This window comes from Aspergillus viridinutans, assembly GCF_018404265.1.
Source record: "Aspergillus viridinutans IFM 47045 DNA, scaffold_1, whole genome shotgun sequence".
NCBI lineage: Eukaryota > Fungi > Ascomycota > Eurotiomycetes > Eurotiales > Aspergillaceae > Aspergillus > Aspergillus viridinutans.
This window is the reverse complement of record NW_025091217.1, coordinates 4,892,687-4,907,606: the sequence shown is the minus strand read 5'-3', so window position 1 is coordinate 4,907,606 and position 14,920 is coordinate 4,892,687. Positions and strand designations below refer to the sequence as shown.

Sequence of the window (14,920 nt, the reverse complement as noted above, 5' to 3'; positions counted from 1 at the left end):
GTTTATATTGAGGCATCTCGCGCCATAATCTCCCAGGAGATGGGTGACTCTTACACCGTCCTGGGGGTACGGATACTGTTTTCATTTATCAGCTTCGAAGATAACCTTTTGGACTTTCATCGCATTGAAGAGCTCGTAGGCCTCCACCGCTCGCGAGAGGGGCATGATATTGTCGGTCATGAATCTGATTTCTCATTAGCCAAAACAGAAGTCAAACAAGCATGCTTCCGCAGGAGGTTTTCACAAAATGATGCGCAGACATACCCTAGCAGATGCTGGTTCTTCTTTAGAACATCCAACGCTGCCTCAGAGACAGACCTGACGGGGCATCTGCCCATCTGGACAGTGAGGTTCTTCCCGTATGCCTCGCTCCCATTCCACGGAATCTTGAAAGTGGTCAGGACCGTCATCGCTCTTAGATTCCTGCCTGCTGGTAGAGACTCACCTCTCCGTTGTGAACTCCCACACTGCTGAGAATACCCCATGGCCGCAGCAGATCAAATCCAGTCCTCAGCGCTGGGCTAAGACCAACCGCCTCAATGACAGCATCCGCTCCTCGCCCATTAGTCAATTCTTTGACGCGCTTGCTCAGACCTTCTCCATCTGTCTTGAAGTTCCAAGGCTCGGCACCGAGCGACCTGGCAAGTTCAAGTCTTGACGGGACAGAGTCAACAGCCAGTAAATGCTTCGGTTTGAACTCGAGTGCGTTGATCAAAGCACACATCCCGACGGGGCCGCAGCCAATGAGCACAACTGTCTGCTCGGAGATCTGCTCTTGGGTCCGTCCCTTGAACGCATTGCTTGCCGCAAAGTAGCCAGTTGGGAAGATGTCGCCCATGAGAACAAGGAACTTTTCGTCTATTCCCTCAGGTGCTTTCATTGCACTGCCCTCTGCATTCGGAATTCGGACCTATGCGGCATTGGTAAATGTCTTAGCAGAAACCATGGCGCCAGCAAAAAGCACTCACATACTCCGCCTGTCCTCCATCCAAGGCCTCGCAACCGAACAGGACATTCTTCTCGCATCGGGAGGAAAACCCTTGCTTGCAGTAGAAGCATTTCCCGCTGTTTTTAGACTATATCAACATGTACTCGCGTAGGCTTAATCCGGCCAAGAATCCCGTTTCTGATGTTACATACCAAGACGTTGTAAAGGCACTTACAACCTTATCCCCTTTCTGAAACTTCTTGACAGCATCACCAGTCTCTACAACAACACCAGTGAATTCGTGGCCCATGATAAACCCCGCGCCAGAAGGCTCAATGCCACGGTACGTATGAAGGTCGCTACCATGACACCGCTCAATTAGCACATATACGATCACTACCGTAGCAGCGGGTGTTCTTACCTCCCACAGAGGGCAGTATAAGTGACCTTCAGGACGATATCGGCCGGATCCTGAATTTTGGGCACTGGTCGTTCCTCAACGGCCACCTTGAAGGGCCCGTGGAACACTACCCCACGCATAGTATCCTTGGTGGCCATGCTGTGTCAATATGACGAGCTACTATTCCATGTAATGGACCTTAGTGGTAGACGTCTATATATGAGTTCGTCTTGAAGCCAGGGCGTGGATTGAATTGAAAAGATCGTCCTGCTCCACACCGATAACGGCAGTCCCTCACGTATTGTTCTTTGATGCGGGGCAGCATCCAGCTTGCAGGTGTTCCATTTATGACTAAAACTAATAGAATATAAGACTCGGGACTGGCTTGCTTCTAGTAATTCGTCTTCATAAATGTGTATACAGATGTTTCCGTGCAGGACAATATTGATGCAGGAGATGGTATTGGCTTACGACACCCTTTTTAGCTAGCGAAAACAAAGAGTCGTCACATGCATGCTACGTGAACCAAAACCTATGTTATCTGCAGTTTGATGTAAAGCTACGAACTCACCGGAAAGTCAGACTGCAATAGACGATCCAGGGTAACAATGTAGAATAGGTAGGACCTGCATCTACGCAGGTGCGATATATAAAGGGCTATGAAGAAGAGCCATTTGACGGTGTATTGATATAGGGAGCCTCAATTGCGCCCTAACCTGCTGTAAACGCCCATGCAGTTTGAAACGGATGAACTCCAGAACGCCTTGTCCAACGCCTTTCCCCTAAACACCCACACTAGAACGCTCACTCGAATCAGTCTTTGAAGATCTGAGTCACACACCCTCCTCCAAGTCGTTCATTGACGACGTTGCTGTCAGGTAGTTGAATGACCCTTCTGTCGTCGAAAGGACAGCCCACCATCGCAGAAATGGAAGCTGGCTATCAACACACCACACATAACAATTCTTCCTCCAAAATGAACTTTCCTTCCTTGTATTTCTCACTCGACTCGTACGCTTTGTCGTACTTCCACCCTACTAGTTCGGCGCATTGCCTGCAGAATATGTCTCGGACGATATGCCTTCCGGTGGTCATGTTACGCTCCACAGCCTCGGAGTGGGTTACATTGACAACGGTGTTGAACAAGTACGCCTTGCCATGTTGGCCACGGAAATTCTGCGGTAAAGATGAATGGATCAGCAGATGCATCCTATCATGTAACAGAAAAGAACCACAATACAGTAATACTGACCCGACTGATGATATCATTGTAATCGGCAAGGTGCGTTTTGCATTTCTTGCACCCGAATATTTTGTTGGAAGTGAGATAGACGTTGTACGCAAGACCCATGGTGACCTGTATCGCTTTGTCTTCCCACTACCACCGACCTCTCAAGAAAAGTCCTGGAGTGCGAGCTCAACGACGATAAGGTGGGTAATCCGTAGTTTGCCTCAGTGTATGGGTTTGGAATAATTCTGGCGGGAGTGACCAACGAGTTATACTGTTGTTCCGGATTGCCCGCCCTTCTTCACAAGGAGTTCCCAACCTGACAAGAACCCCACCAACAATACTTATAGTTGGTGTGGCTTCGAACCCGACCGAATGGAGAGTTCCGGAAGATACGCTTTTCGCTTTATGGACTGACTGTACAAGTTTGGAAGAAGGAGAGTATATATGGGGCAGTGCAGAAACAGCGGCTGTAGCACCGGGTGAAAGGGATCATGTATGTTGACCACAGTAGGCAGTACCAAAGGTTCTAAATTTGCTTCAAGGTAAGCTATTAGGAAGATAAGTGTGATCAGCGAAGATGTGGTACAAATGACGCGGCAGGTACAAAGTTGTTCACAAGGTACAGAGGCAGGGAAAAGGAGGGGGCAGTTGCTCGTAAGCTCATTCCAAGCGGACACTTAAGTACCCCCGCACGGGGACAAGGTCAAGTACGTGACACAGTCAGGATACCCAGATCAGCCACCACCAGTGGCGCAAGAGCAGCCACGCAGCTCCTGATCATTTAACATCCTGAACCACCACTTTCATCTTCAAGAATCAGAGTGTTCAGTTAAGTACCTCAAGTTATTTTTGTACAAGTTCCCTTCGGTTTTGTACGCGCGATGGTCTTATCTCTGTTATCGGACTACATGCCGAGCTAGACTAGCCCAAATGATATGTCAGCTCGAGCAATCAACTAGGTACCTTGAGCTCGCAATGAAACGTCTGATGCATGCCACATACTCTGCACTGTGAGACAAAGAGGTGATGGCGCAAAGAAAGGTTTGCCATCAACTAAGGCGTTCTAACACCGCGCTAAAATGCTGCAAATCCTAGAGACTCGGAGAATGTGGCATTATAATCAAGGTCTGTATGGCATTATTATCGTTGAGCAAGAAGGCCCATGTTCTTTTCCCAAAATTCCCTGCACTCGCTATGACCCCAGTGCTCAACCCACCATTCTCCGAAGCTGTCTTGCACATTCTCATCGATTTTTGGCAGTCTCTCATCACGCTTCAGTCCGCAAAGTGCGCATGCGTGAGGGGCTTTGATGGCTCCCTGGGCCGCGGTGGCTGTTACTGCCCGAGCATTTTCTGCAATGGCCTGGATCGGCTGTCTTCCGGACGCCTGGATCACAGAACTAAAGAGCGCAGCTTGATCACGCCACATTGTGAGCACGTCAACAGCCTCCTGTTGTTCCTTGATGCTCTCGTTTTTATTTATGGTACTGAGTTTCATTCCGCCTGGCTTCCCTGAACGTGCGGGGCCTATTCGCATGCTTTGACTCAATATTGTATCTCGTTTCCACCGCAGAGTGCGACCAGCAACTACTCGTGCAACCACTTTCAAAGTGCAAAGCACAAGGGATGCGGCGGTCTCGACCTGGTCTTCCTCTTGCAGACCTCTTCTCGCCTTGGTAGCTTCTTCACGAAGTTGCTCAAAAAGCCTGGGAAACAACTCCAAGAGAACAGACGGCGGGGGTATGTTTGTAGGACGGATCTGAGACTCGGATACCTTTTCTCCCGGCATAGTAAAATTAGAAGACGTAAGGACCGCTGTCCGAGCCTGCGGGATTTTGCCCTGAGGACTCCTCGATCCGGAAGAGCTTTGGAGCTTCGCTGGCTTGATCTCTGCAGGTGGCCCGTCAATGAATTCACCCCAAACCTCAAACGAACCGTCCTGCGCAGGGTCGGGTACAGCAATAGGACCAACAGCCTTAATGTGTGACCTAGGCCTATCAGTCGACTGTCTGACAGCGGGCTCGCTGGTGTTTGGTAGTTTCGAGTCCGCAATTGATAGAGTATCCATCACGTCAACCAGCGTAGGAGCGTCTTTGGGTCTACTGTGACTGTCTCGTAGACTATCTTGCTGTTGAAAGCGTGCTGCTGACTGGCTTTTGCCTGTTGCTGACTCTGCGGATTCAAATTCGCCCCAGTCCTCGTCCTCATCCTCATCATCGGGCATAGGCTCCAAAGTAGCGTCAAATAATACGTTACTTCCATCGCCATAGTCCTGCAACTTTGGAAAGCCCGTGTTCGAGGCTAATGCAAACTGGTCTTCTGGTGTCTGTGACTGTTTTAAATGTGACGAGGAGGTCTGGTCTTGAACATCGGTTTGAGGATTAGAGGAGACCACATCTTCTAATACGTCCAAATCGGGGATCAGAGAGTGTGCTTGCGACCCGGGCCGCCGCTGATGTGAGACATCTGAAGGCTGCGCAGATGGTGCCTTGTATCCAAATTCGGCGAATAGGTCTGCGGACATTGATATAGAAGGCGACAATAACAGTCACTTCGTAAGTTTAAAGATTCCTTGTGACTTGTGAGCAGGTGGAATGCTTTCAACTCTCAGTCGAACTCCGATAATGGCGACAATGTTATGTACCAGTCATAATCTGCAGTCCAACCCACCAGAATCTCTATGGTGCGAATCCACTTCTCGAGTCTATATAGATATTATAGATCATTGCGTGGTTTCCGGATAAGATGGCGAGGTTTTCGAGGATGTTGAGGCGACCATAACGATCATGAAGAAGTAAAGCGCATTTCCATATGGCGGGGACCACCGCCCGCCACTAAAACAATGATCACCCAAAACCAAGGCTCCATTCATATGATCCGATCCGCGTCACTTGACAATCCACCTTCCGTCATCGCAAGTCTGCTCACTCAGACATCGCTGCTGAAAGCCCTATGGAGAGATGAGAGCCCTTTCGGATACAAGGTACAATTGCCTGTAACGCCAGAGGAGAAGACTTGCTAATGGTTCCTCCAGACAGAGATGGAATACCCTGTTTCGCAACAATGCTACGCCCTCTGCCCTCCGAGATGCGATCAAATCAGAACAAGGAGACAAGTTATGCAATGACGGATTGAGATCTGTCTGCTGGAAGGCATGCAGCCGCGGCACTTGGCAAGACGGTCAATTTTGCTTACCTGCCTGCAGGCGTTCCTGCTGTTCGACGAACTCGATCGCTCACAATGGTCACGAAGGACATCCGAGTCGCGGGACGCATATACCGCGCTGAAAGCGCACTATCTTAAATACATTGAGCATCCAGATGATTTACCGTCAACAATTGACCCACTAGCGGATGATGAAGAGGTATGCTACTTCTAGTCGGCTATCGTGGCTTGTCATTACTCGCACATCTGACCTGTGCTTGCTCCCAAAAGTCTCCTTGGCAAACTCTACGACATGATGAGCAGATGAGAGCGGATATATCCCAGGATGTTGACCGATGCTTACAAGAGAATTTCTTCTTCCGTGAACCCGCCACCAAGGCGAAAATGATTGATATTCTGTTTATTTATGCAAAGTTAAACCCGGATCTTGGTTATCGACAAGGCATGCATGAGCTATTGGCTCCTATTCTGTGGGTTGTTCACGGGGATGCGGTTGATGGGAAGGTGCTTGAAGATCCCTCAGCTAAAGAAGAGGTCGATGATTTGATGCTGCAGCTGCTTAATGCTGACTATGTTGAGCACGACTCTTTCGCGTTGTTTTGCTCGGTTATGCAAACTACTCGAGTGTATTATGAGCATAACAAGGAACGCTCTGCCAACGGTCAGATGGATGAGATACCTATTGTCAACCAATGTCAGCACATTCATCAAAACCTCCTGACGACAACAGACCTCGAGTTAGCCGATCACCTACAAGCGCTGGAAATTCTGCCTCAGATCTTCCTCACGTGAGTGGACCAGGATGAGCACGTCTACTTGTTCAACTGAGAAGGCTTGCTAATTTTCTGGTAGTCGGTGGATGCGCCTGTTATTTGGTCGTGAATTTCCCTTTCAAGATGTACTATCCTTGTGGGATCTTCTCTTTGCAGAGGGGCTGCGGTCAGAACTTATAGAGTTCACATGTGTTGCAATGCTCCTACGCATTCGGTGGCAATGTACGTCTGAGACGATCTTCATTTATATCTTTGTCCCTTGATATGCTGATACGCCTTAGTATTGAGCGCCGGATATTCGAGCGCTTTGACGACATTACTTCGCTATCCCTCCCCGCAACCGCACTCACCACAGGCCTTTGTGCACGATGGCCTCTATCTGGAGCAAAATCCCACACCAGAAAGAGGCAGATTTCTCATCTCGAAATACTCGGGAAAGCCACCCGATCCTACGAAGACGCTCGATAGATCAGGGGAAAGGTTCCTTTCATTGAGACGATTCCAGTTGCGTAACGACTCTAGAGAAGACAGCCAAACAAGCTCTCCTTCGAGATCACCCGTGAGAGGTAGTCCCAAGAGCTTCGAAGGTCTACTCCAGGATTTCTCCGAAGGTCTTCAGCGACGGACTGAATCGTGGGGTGTAGCCAAAGCAGTGCGAGGTGCAGTCAACGAAGCTAGGAGGAACATGCAGGCGATGCAGCCCGAGAGGCTTCCGCGTACTACCCTGTATGATAGCACTCCATCCGCGGTGCATACAAGGAACCTCTCGAGATCCGAGGAGCCAGAAAGTGTGACCAATCTCAAAGCTCAGATACAGATCTTGGAGGAACGAAATAAATCACTGGCCAAGACACTCAGTCAAGCTCTGAACGACATACGCGCTCAACTGATGAAAGCAGAGGATATCAAGGCCACGACTGCTGACGCCCTGAGACAAGCTCTTACGCAGATTCAGTCTGTTCAAACATGCCTGGAAGACCCTTCCAAGGCTTTGATCACTGTTGCCGGATGTAAGAGTGCGGCTAATGATACCTCTCTGAATGTCCCTTCTGACATTCCAATATCCGCGGACAAGAAGGTCGAAGAAGGAGGGGCAAAAGAAGGGCAGCAAGTCCCAAGCGATCCTGGAAGCCCATCTGTCTCATCTGTCGCAGTGGAGGCTATGCTTCACAAGTCGCCGTCGAGTAGCAAAGGGCCTTCGTCACTGCCATTAAGGCAGGCAGTTCGCCTATCTCTGGCAGATTCCGAGTTCTCTTGGATGCTTGGCGGTAGCCGGCATCTTTCCAGTTTTGTCAGCCCGGCTTCGGTACCGCCGGAGGAGACTCGATACGGTGACACAAGGAACAAACCCCATACACTGTTTGGCAATGGAGCCAATGAACAGCAAAGCTCTCAGGACGAGCTCGATAGTCTCGCGTTGCGAAGTCTTGGGGGCCCCAAGGTTCAAGGTCAAGGAAGCGACAGCACGTATTAGGAGGATGGCTTGCAGGCTGAAAGTTGTCATCGGGGACGTTCCGTCCTTCATTTCCGTGCAACCGATGCATAACAGCATAATTGAACGGTCGGTTGAAGCATAGTAGAACCTAGCACAGCCTACATTTACACAATGTCATATTACAAGAATCATTCAAATGAGGGCAAAGGTCCGTTCCGAGAATAAGTCTATTGTGTATCTACTCCGTAGTTAGTGTGGACGAAGGCTGCTCGGACCGTAGATCTCCAGATTGCCCCGATTGGGCTTCCATGGGACCATGTGTGCCAATCACAAGGATAGTTCACAGCTACCTTAGTCTGCAGGCCCAACCTACAAGGATCTCTCTGGAGTGGCCCTGAAATTTCCACTGATCCACTGTTAATAATAACAGAAAGAGAGAAGTGTACGGAATAGGCTGATCACAAGATCCCAAACATGAGGGGTCAACCATTGTGGTCGAAAGGCCTATGGAGGGGTGAAGAAATGGAACCAGATTCCACCTTCAAATTATGCTGAACACTACCTGATGTTATATTATTGGAGGCCATTCTGTGGCCTGGACTGGTATACATTAAGGACTCCATATCGGGGAGCTGCCACAATTACATCACCATTGATTGATTGTTCTTCAGATATCTACTCCGTAGAAAGAGAGAATTGACTTCGTAGACATCCAATCGTACCCAGGTTCCAAGTATGCCTGGTTGATTAATCTTTCTACATCATCTTGGTTAGTCCTTACTGTCTACCCTTTCAAGTCTCGCTTCTCCCCTCATCTATAGCTACAACCTCATATCCATACTCTATGTTGCTATCCTCCCATGATCCTGGCATACCAGTTGTACCCCACGTGCAAGACTAAGAACAGGCTAAAGAAAACACTGTGCTCCATATGTCTCAATCAGTCCATACAATCAAAGAGAAGCCCAACAATCAAAGGACGTCATTGCCTCCTCCAGCCTGAGATGGATGATCCTACATATGAGCCTAAGACCCTAGGTAAGTTCTAAGCACATCTGTAGTCTCCACAACGACAAAAACAACAAAAGGCTGTGGTTCATATCCATCAACTACCTAGACTATTTAGGTGCAACTCCTACTTGTGTTGTCCTGTTATTTCCATCTCATCACATCTCTCCCTCCGCCTTTCTGCCCGCTCTCTTCAGGCTCTTGGAAAGGCTTTCGTCTTTTCTTCTTTCTGTCTCAAATTCTAGCTTTTTGTCTACCTAAACTTGGATTCATCTACCTTCTGTCATTAGTCAATGACGATAACAAAAGCGTAGGTATTCTTAAGTCCTCAGCGGCACGTTAGATTTGTCTACCATACCGTTGAGCTCCGCGTGCTACAGCCTGTGACCTACAAGGCAGCTGCACTCTAGAATTTACTCTTTTCGCTCAGTCCGCTGATCGCTTATTCTTCATTCAGACGGCAGACGACCTTCTTTTAGAGGAGACAATTACTATTCTGTGCACTCGTCCTGCAAACTCGAATAATTGGAAAAAGGGGGGTCAATTTATCGATTGCACTTGTTGGTCCCTGCGCGCCCGCCGACCAGAAAAAAAAAAGGGAAACTCCCCTCAGAAACGGAGTTCGCGACCCAACTTCCTGCTTGCAGGCCGCAAATGCCGAATATCCACCTCATGTAGCATTATTATATCGGGTTTTCTTTTCTCTTTTTCTCCCACCCCCTTCAGTGCTCGGGCTTTTTGCGATTTGAGCTCTTCTCCACCCGATCCGATCGTTATCGCGGGTCGTTACATCGTTGTTTCTTCGGCCATGATGGGCAATACATCATACAACTCCGATGGTTAGTAATGCGCTCTTCCCTTTGCCTTGTTGTCCATGAGTCTTTCGCACTTTCTCCCCTCGCTGCCCCACCCTTTCATGTGTCAGTTGTGCTTCAATAGTATCTGTTGCTTGTCCACATGGAGCTATCCGTCGGTCGAGTGATCAAGCCTGCTGCGAATAACGACTAGAGCTTCCACAACCGGCACTCTTGGCGCTGAAAGGATAAGAGTAGAAAGCGAGGCAGCAGAGAAAGGAAAAGTGCGTAGGAGACGGAAACGGGGAACGAGCGCGCTTATCGTCTGATACGTCGCGAATCAACGGTTAACAATGTCTCTAAATCTATAGGTGACCCGAGTCCTTTGTCGTCCCCCTTGGGACCACTTTCAGAATCTCCCGAATCCGAATCTTTCATGGGAGGATTTCCCTTACAGCGTGATGAATCGATGAAGCTTTCGGTCGATAGCCTTTCCTCTGGATATGATATCTCGAGGTAAGAAATGAGAAAAGCTGCAGTTGACTTGACGGATCCCCTTGCATTTCGAGGAATGTTGCATGTGACGGTGCAGAAACAGCGATACTAAGATCGAATCTTTATATACTGCAGATCTTCTCTACTCGAGCACGAGCATGGACTAGGCCCATCGGGGTTGGACCGTATACGCCAACCACCCTCTCGAACTCTGAATCTCCCGAACAGATCTACCTCGTCGCTCGTTCCCTTATCGCCCCAAAGCAACACTCCTTCTCGTCGATCCAGCGCGGCCTCAAAACCCCCTCTCATGCGCATACCCTCAAATGACAGCATCAGCACGTTGGAAGACCTCCATCGTTTCCCCCTGGAGTCGTTACATTCATTTTCTTTTGCTCAGCAATCCGACGAATTACTCAACAGTCGTCATAACATTCTGAAACGATCCATAGATTTTATGCGTGACCGTTTCGGCTGGTCCGCCAGCAATCCCGCCATTGCCAACGCGCAGGCTCGCATGGCTGGCGATGCGGAGGCACAAAGTATGATAGACCGCATGTCGAGATCAAGTATTGCGGGAAAGGAGGACAGGCACAATTATGCTGGTTTGTCCCGTGGCCCGTTGACGAGCCCCGCAGATGTGGACAGCAGCAATATTTTTGATCAAGCTTTCACTGGACCTGGAGGCGCCGCGACTGAGATCAAGGCGACACGGCAAGGAAATGACGCGAGCGGAGGGAATCTTTTATCCACTGGAAACATACCTCACCAAAGAAGGGAGATGAAGTCCGCACCTTCCTCCAGGCGCGTAAGCTTAAAACGTACATACACGGATGTCAGCTCTGTCTGCTCCCGGAACAAGCTGATGGAGAATCTAGCACAACCGTACTCTACCGTGGACTCTGTTACATCCGCCGGCTCTTCGATCTTGGGCTTTGGCTTCCCCGTTCCCGCCTTACATACTCATAGCAGCAAATGGAATCCCATCTCACAAGCCGTCTTCAGGACCGAGTCGCAAGCGCCATGGACGATATTGGCTGCCAATGACCTGTCGTGTCTCGTATTTGGTGTCACCCAAGCGGAGCTCCGCAGGCTGAGTATCCTAGAGGTCGTACAAAGGGACCATCGACAGTGGCTCGAATCCAAATTGCGAGACCCCACAACTAGCGCCGCAGCGAAGCTCCAGTCTTTGCCCGAGAGATCACAAATCAGACCGGTCCACCCGAAGTCTATGGGGATGGGCAATGGTGTCACCGCACAACTCCTCAGTAAGCCGCCTTCTCGAATGGTCAAATCGGGGCGAGCCCAGACCGACGACGGGTACGGCTCCAGCCAACGCAACTCGAGGCATCTGAATCATCCCGCTACAAAATCGCGAGGCGTCCTGCTATGTGGAGATGTTATACCTATTCAGAAGCGTAATGGAACGAAAGGTTCCGCCAGTGTCTGGGTTATGGAGAAACGCGGGGGCCTTATCTGGGTTCTCGAAGAAATACAGGAAAATGCCGCTTACATCTCCTGCGACGACTCCTGGACCATCACTGGTACCCGTGGGGAAACCGACAAGATCTGGGGCCAGGGCGTGGTGAAGCTTGGATCACATATCACAGACCTCCTCCCTCACTTGCCCAAGGATTGCCTTAAGGCTCCGCCCAGCAAAGGTATACCAAAACTTGCCGAAACAAAATACTTTGCTGCCCGGGCTTCTGCTGAGATCTGTATCCCGGCTATTGTTGGAAAGGAAGAAGATCCACGCTGTCTCAGAGTATCCAGTTTTCCTCATGTTGCAGGCATGATGGTCCTATCTTCGTCCACGTTAAAGGTGATTAGTTCTAATCCAGTGTTTTCATCTGCCCTCTTCGGCCATGAGCGGCCTGATGGTATGCATGTCAACGACCTGATACCTGGGTTTGACACCCTTCTCAATGTGCTCAGCGAAGAGGAAAATTTGCCCTTGGTGGAGGGAGTGGTGATCTCTGAACCCAGCTTCCGAAGAGCACGGACACTTTCTATCCTCCGCGACGGTAAGGCGAATGTGGCTTCCGTGTTCTTGGAACCGATGGGCATCACTGCCGCCCATCGTGATGGATCAACAATTGCTGTGGATGTTCAATTGCGCGTTGTGGAAAGTGAGACTTTTTTCCGTCAAAACCACGGTGAGGGCATAGAAAGACATGACGAATCAGGTGATTACCAGGAAGATGCAATCGCCGTAAAGGAACTTGTGTATGCTTTATGGGTCACCTATTCGAGAAAGATCCATTCCATAGGGCCGTCGGCGAACTTTCCTCCCCCACGACAACGGTCCGAGACGGCAAGCCCGTCTATTGCGCACTCTCTCGGCGCCGAAAAACCCTCGCTAGAGCCTCAGATACCATCTTCTACGTTAAGTCAGCAACTCAGTGAAGCAGCATCGGAACCATTGACAGATCTACCTATCCAACCTGTACCTGAAGTGAAGCATACCAATGCTAAGGAAATTCAGAAGAAACGAACAATTGCGGACTATGTGATTCTCGAGGAGATGGGACAAGGCGCGTACGGTGAAGTCAAGCTCGCTCGCTTAAAGAAGAACCCATCCAAGAAGGTCGTTCTGAAGTACGTCACAAAGAAGCGGATTCTGGTGGACACCTGGACTCGCGACCGTCGGCTGGGAACAGTACCTCTGGAGATTCACGTTCTCGACTACCTTCGGCGTGACGGCCTAAAGCACCCGAACATTGTTGAGATGGAGGGGTTCTTCGAAGATGATGTCAACTACTATATCGAAATGATGCCCCACGGTCTTCCGGGAATGGATCTTTTCGACTACATCGAACTCAAGGTGAATATGGATGAGGTTGAGTGCAGGAACATCTTTCGACAGGTAGTGGATGCCATCCACCATCTTCATACGAAAGCGTTGGTTGTTCATCGCGATATCAAAGACGAGAATGTGATTTTGGACGGCGAAGGCAGGATCAAAATCATCGACTTTGGAAGCGCTGCCTATATCAAGAATGGGCCTTTTGATGTCTTTGTGGGGACAATTGGTAAGTCCATCCCCATGCTGCTCCTAAACGGATATCGTCTAGTCTGACATATCGGACTACTAGACTATGCTGCCCCGGAAGTACTGCAAGGCAAGTCTTACAGAGGCAAAGAGCAGGATATTTGGGCCCTTGGTATCCTTCTTTACACCATCGTCTACAAAGAAAACCCATTTTACAACATCGATGAGATCCTGGACCACCCGCTCCGGATACCATTCTTGCCGTTCTCGGAGGAATGCATCGACCTGATCAGAAAGATGCTTGATCGGGATGTTGACAACCGCTTGACGATCACGGAAGTTATGGAGCATCCATGGATGCTTGATAACTGAGTAACAACGCTTCCTGCACTTTGCGACTCGGGGCGAAGTTTCTTTTCTTTTGGATAACAGCTCGAACACACCTACGAATTAAGAATTTTATATACCGACATTTTTCGCCGGAAGAAATATGGCCGACCTGCTCTTATTACGATTTTCTTTCTTATTCACAACACATCCACAAACCCCCCCTCTAGCCGACTTATGTTTTTTTTTTTTTTTTTTTTTGTTTTTTTCCCCTCCGCCCTCTTTGTTAGTCACCAACCCAATTTGCATGGCGTCGAAGATTTTTCCGAACGAAATGAATCGCAGTGGCTCTTGATGACAGGCAGGATGACAATAGAAGATGGAGTCACGAAGCTGTATGATATCGGTATTTCCTCAAGGCTGAAGGAGAGGAGAAGCATCACGGGGCACAGGGGTGGGAACAACAGAGAAGGTTTTCGGCGGAATGAGAGATCATGATGCATAGAGGTACGAAAGTTGAGATACCCATCATCATAATCCATTTACTGGCTTTTCTTCCTCGCTGCAAATATTCGCTTTTTGTCTCCAAGTTCCGGATAGCATGGCGTAGCCCGGAGGCACATTAAATGAAGCAGCAATATAATATAATTGAAGCTTAGACATGTAAAGAGATGAATGGGTGAAAATTCTTTGTGGAAGAGCTTAGGCCTATCAGATTTCAAGGTGCAATGTTCCATGTGAAGCATCAAGCATATCAAAGCCATACTAGTGGGATGGGCATGTTCATCTTTCCACTTCCTTAACTAACTCCGTACTACTAGTCTACTACTGCCTAGGCTAGCGATACTGTTTTTGATTAGCTGCGGGGCATCGCGGGGAAGTGAGACTATGTTCAGGCTAAGGGTGTTAGTCCCCTTAGGCCGCTTTTAGACCAACAGTCTTTTGATAAGGAGACATGGGGTTATCGAATGGGTTCAGGTTGACAACTTCATTACCATTCTCTGTGTCTATGGGTCTTTTGAAAAAATACCAATCAGGAATCACCCCCACGCTTTACAGAGGGAGTACCTTTTCTAACAGAGGAAAAGAGAATTTCCATGTCTGTCAATGCGCATCGACTCTCTACATGGTTGGTTGTCCAGCCCATAATCAGTCTTGGCCTTTCTGTTCGGCCGATGGATGACTTGACTCGATTACAGGGTCGGTATGGATCTAGTTAACTGTATCAGCCACCACCAGTGCGGAGTGTCATCCTGTGGAATACTACTACTCCAGTCTCTGTAGGAACTAAACTACTCCGTACTACGGGGTATGTAAGAAGGCCAGGCTAGTGCTCAATACTTGCGATGGGGTATGAGGGATATTAATAATAG

The 14,920-nt window shown here is 49.1% G+C and overlaps 5 protein-coding genes across 5 annotated transcripts; 2 read left to right on the top strand and 3 right to left on the bottom strand.

Annotated features, from left to right (window-relative positions):
• Positions 1-81: 81 nt before the first annotated feature.
• Positions 82-1,486, bottom strand: Aspvir_001405 (alcohol dehydrogenase family protein; the record flags this gene model as incomplete). The annotated part of the gene is made up of 6 exons (XM_043266527.1): positions 82-184; positions 265-386; positions 446-910; positions 969-1,076; positions 1,164-1,287; positions 1,350-1,486. The coding sequence occupies 6 exons, from the start codon at positions 1,484-1,486 to the stop codon at positions 82-84; spliced, it is 1,059 nt and encodes a 352-aa protein (XP_043122462.1).
• A 784-nt stretch (positions 1,487-2,270) lies between these two features.
• Positions 2,271-2,679, bottom strand: Aspvir_001404 (putative Yippee zinc-binding protein Moh1; the record flags this gene model as incomplete). The annotated part of the gene is made up of 2 exons (XM_043266526.1): positions 2,271-2,504; positions 2,581-2,679. The coding sequence occupies 2 exons, from the start codon at positions 2,677-2,679 to the stop codon at positions 2,271-2,273; spliced, it is 333 nt and encodes a 110-aa protein (XP_043122461.1).
• Positions 2,680-3,699: 1,020 nt separating this feature from the next.
• On the bottom strand, positions 3,700-5,082 carry Aspvir_001403 (uncharacterized protein; the record flags this gene model as incomplete). Its single annotated transcript, XM_043266525.1, has 1 exon — positions 3,700-5,082. The coding sequence occupies one exon, from the start codon at positions 5,080-5,082 to the stop codon at positions 3,700-3,702; it is 1,383 nt and encodes a 460-aa protein (XP_043122460.1).
• Positions 5,083-5,400: 318 nt separating this feature from the next.
• Positions 5,401-7,970, top strand: Aspvir_001402 (GTPase-activating protein GYP6; the record flags this gene model as incomplete). Its single annotated transcript, XM_043266524.1, has 5 exons — positions 5,401-5,541; positions 5,764-5,922; positions 5,994-6,511; positions 6,576-6,718; positions 6,778-7,970. 5 exons carry the CDS (start codon positions 5,401-5,403, stop codon positions 7,968-7,970), a joined length of 2,154 nt encoding a protein of 717 aa, XP_043122459.1.
• Positions 7,971-10,538: 2,568 nt separating this feature from the next.
• On the top strand, positions 10,539-13,592 carry Aspvir_001401 (serine/threonine-protein kinase; the record flags this gene model as incomplete). The annotated part of the gene is made up of 2 exons (XM_043266523.1): positions 10,539-13,260; positions 13,324-13,592. The coding sequence occupies 2 exons, from the start codon at positions 10,539-10,541 to the stop codon at positions 13,590-13,592; spliced, it is 2,991 nt and encodes a 996-aa protein (XP_043122458.1).
• Between the last annotated feature and the right edge of the window lie 1,328 nt (positions 13,593-14,920).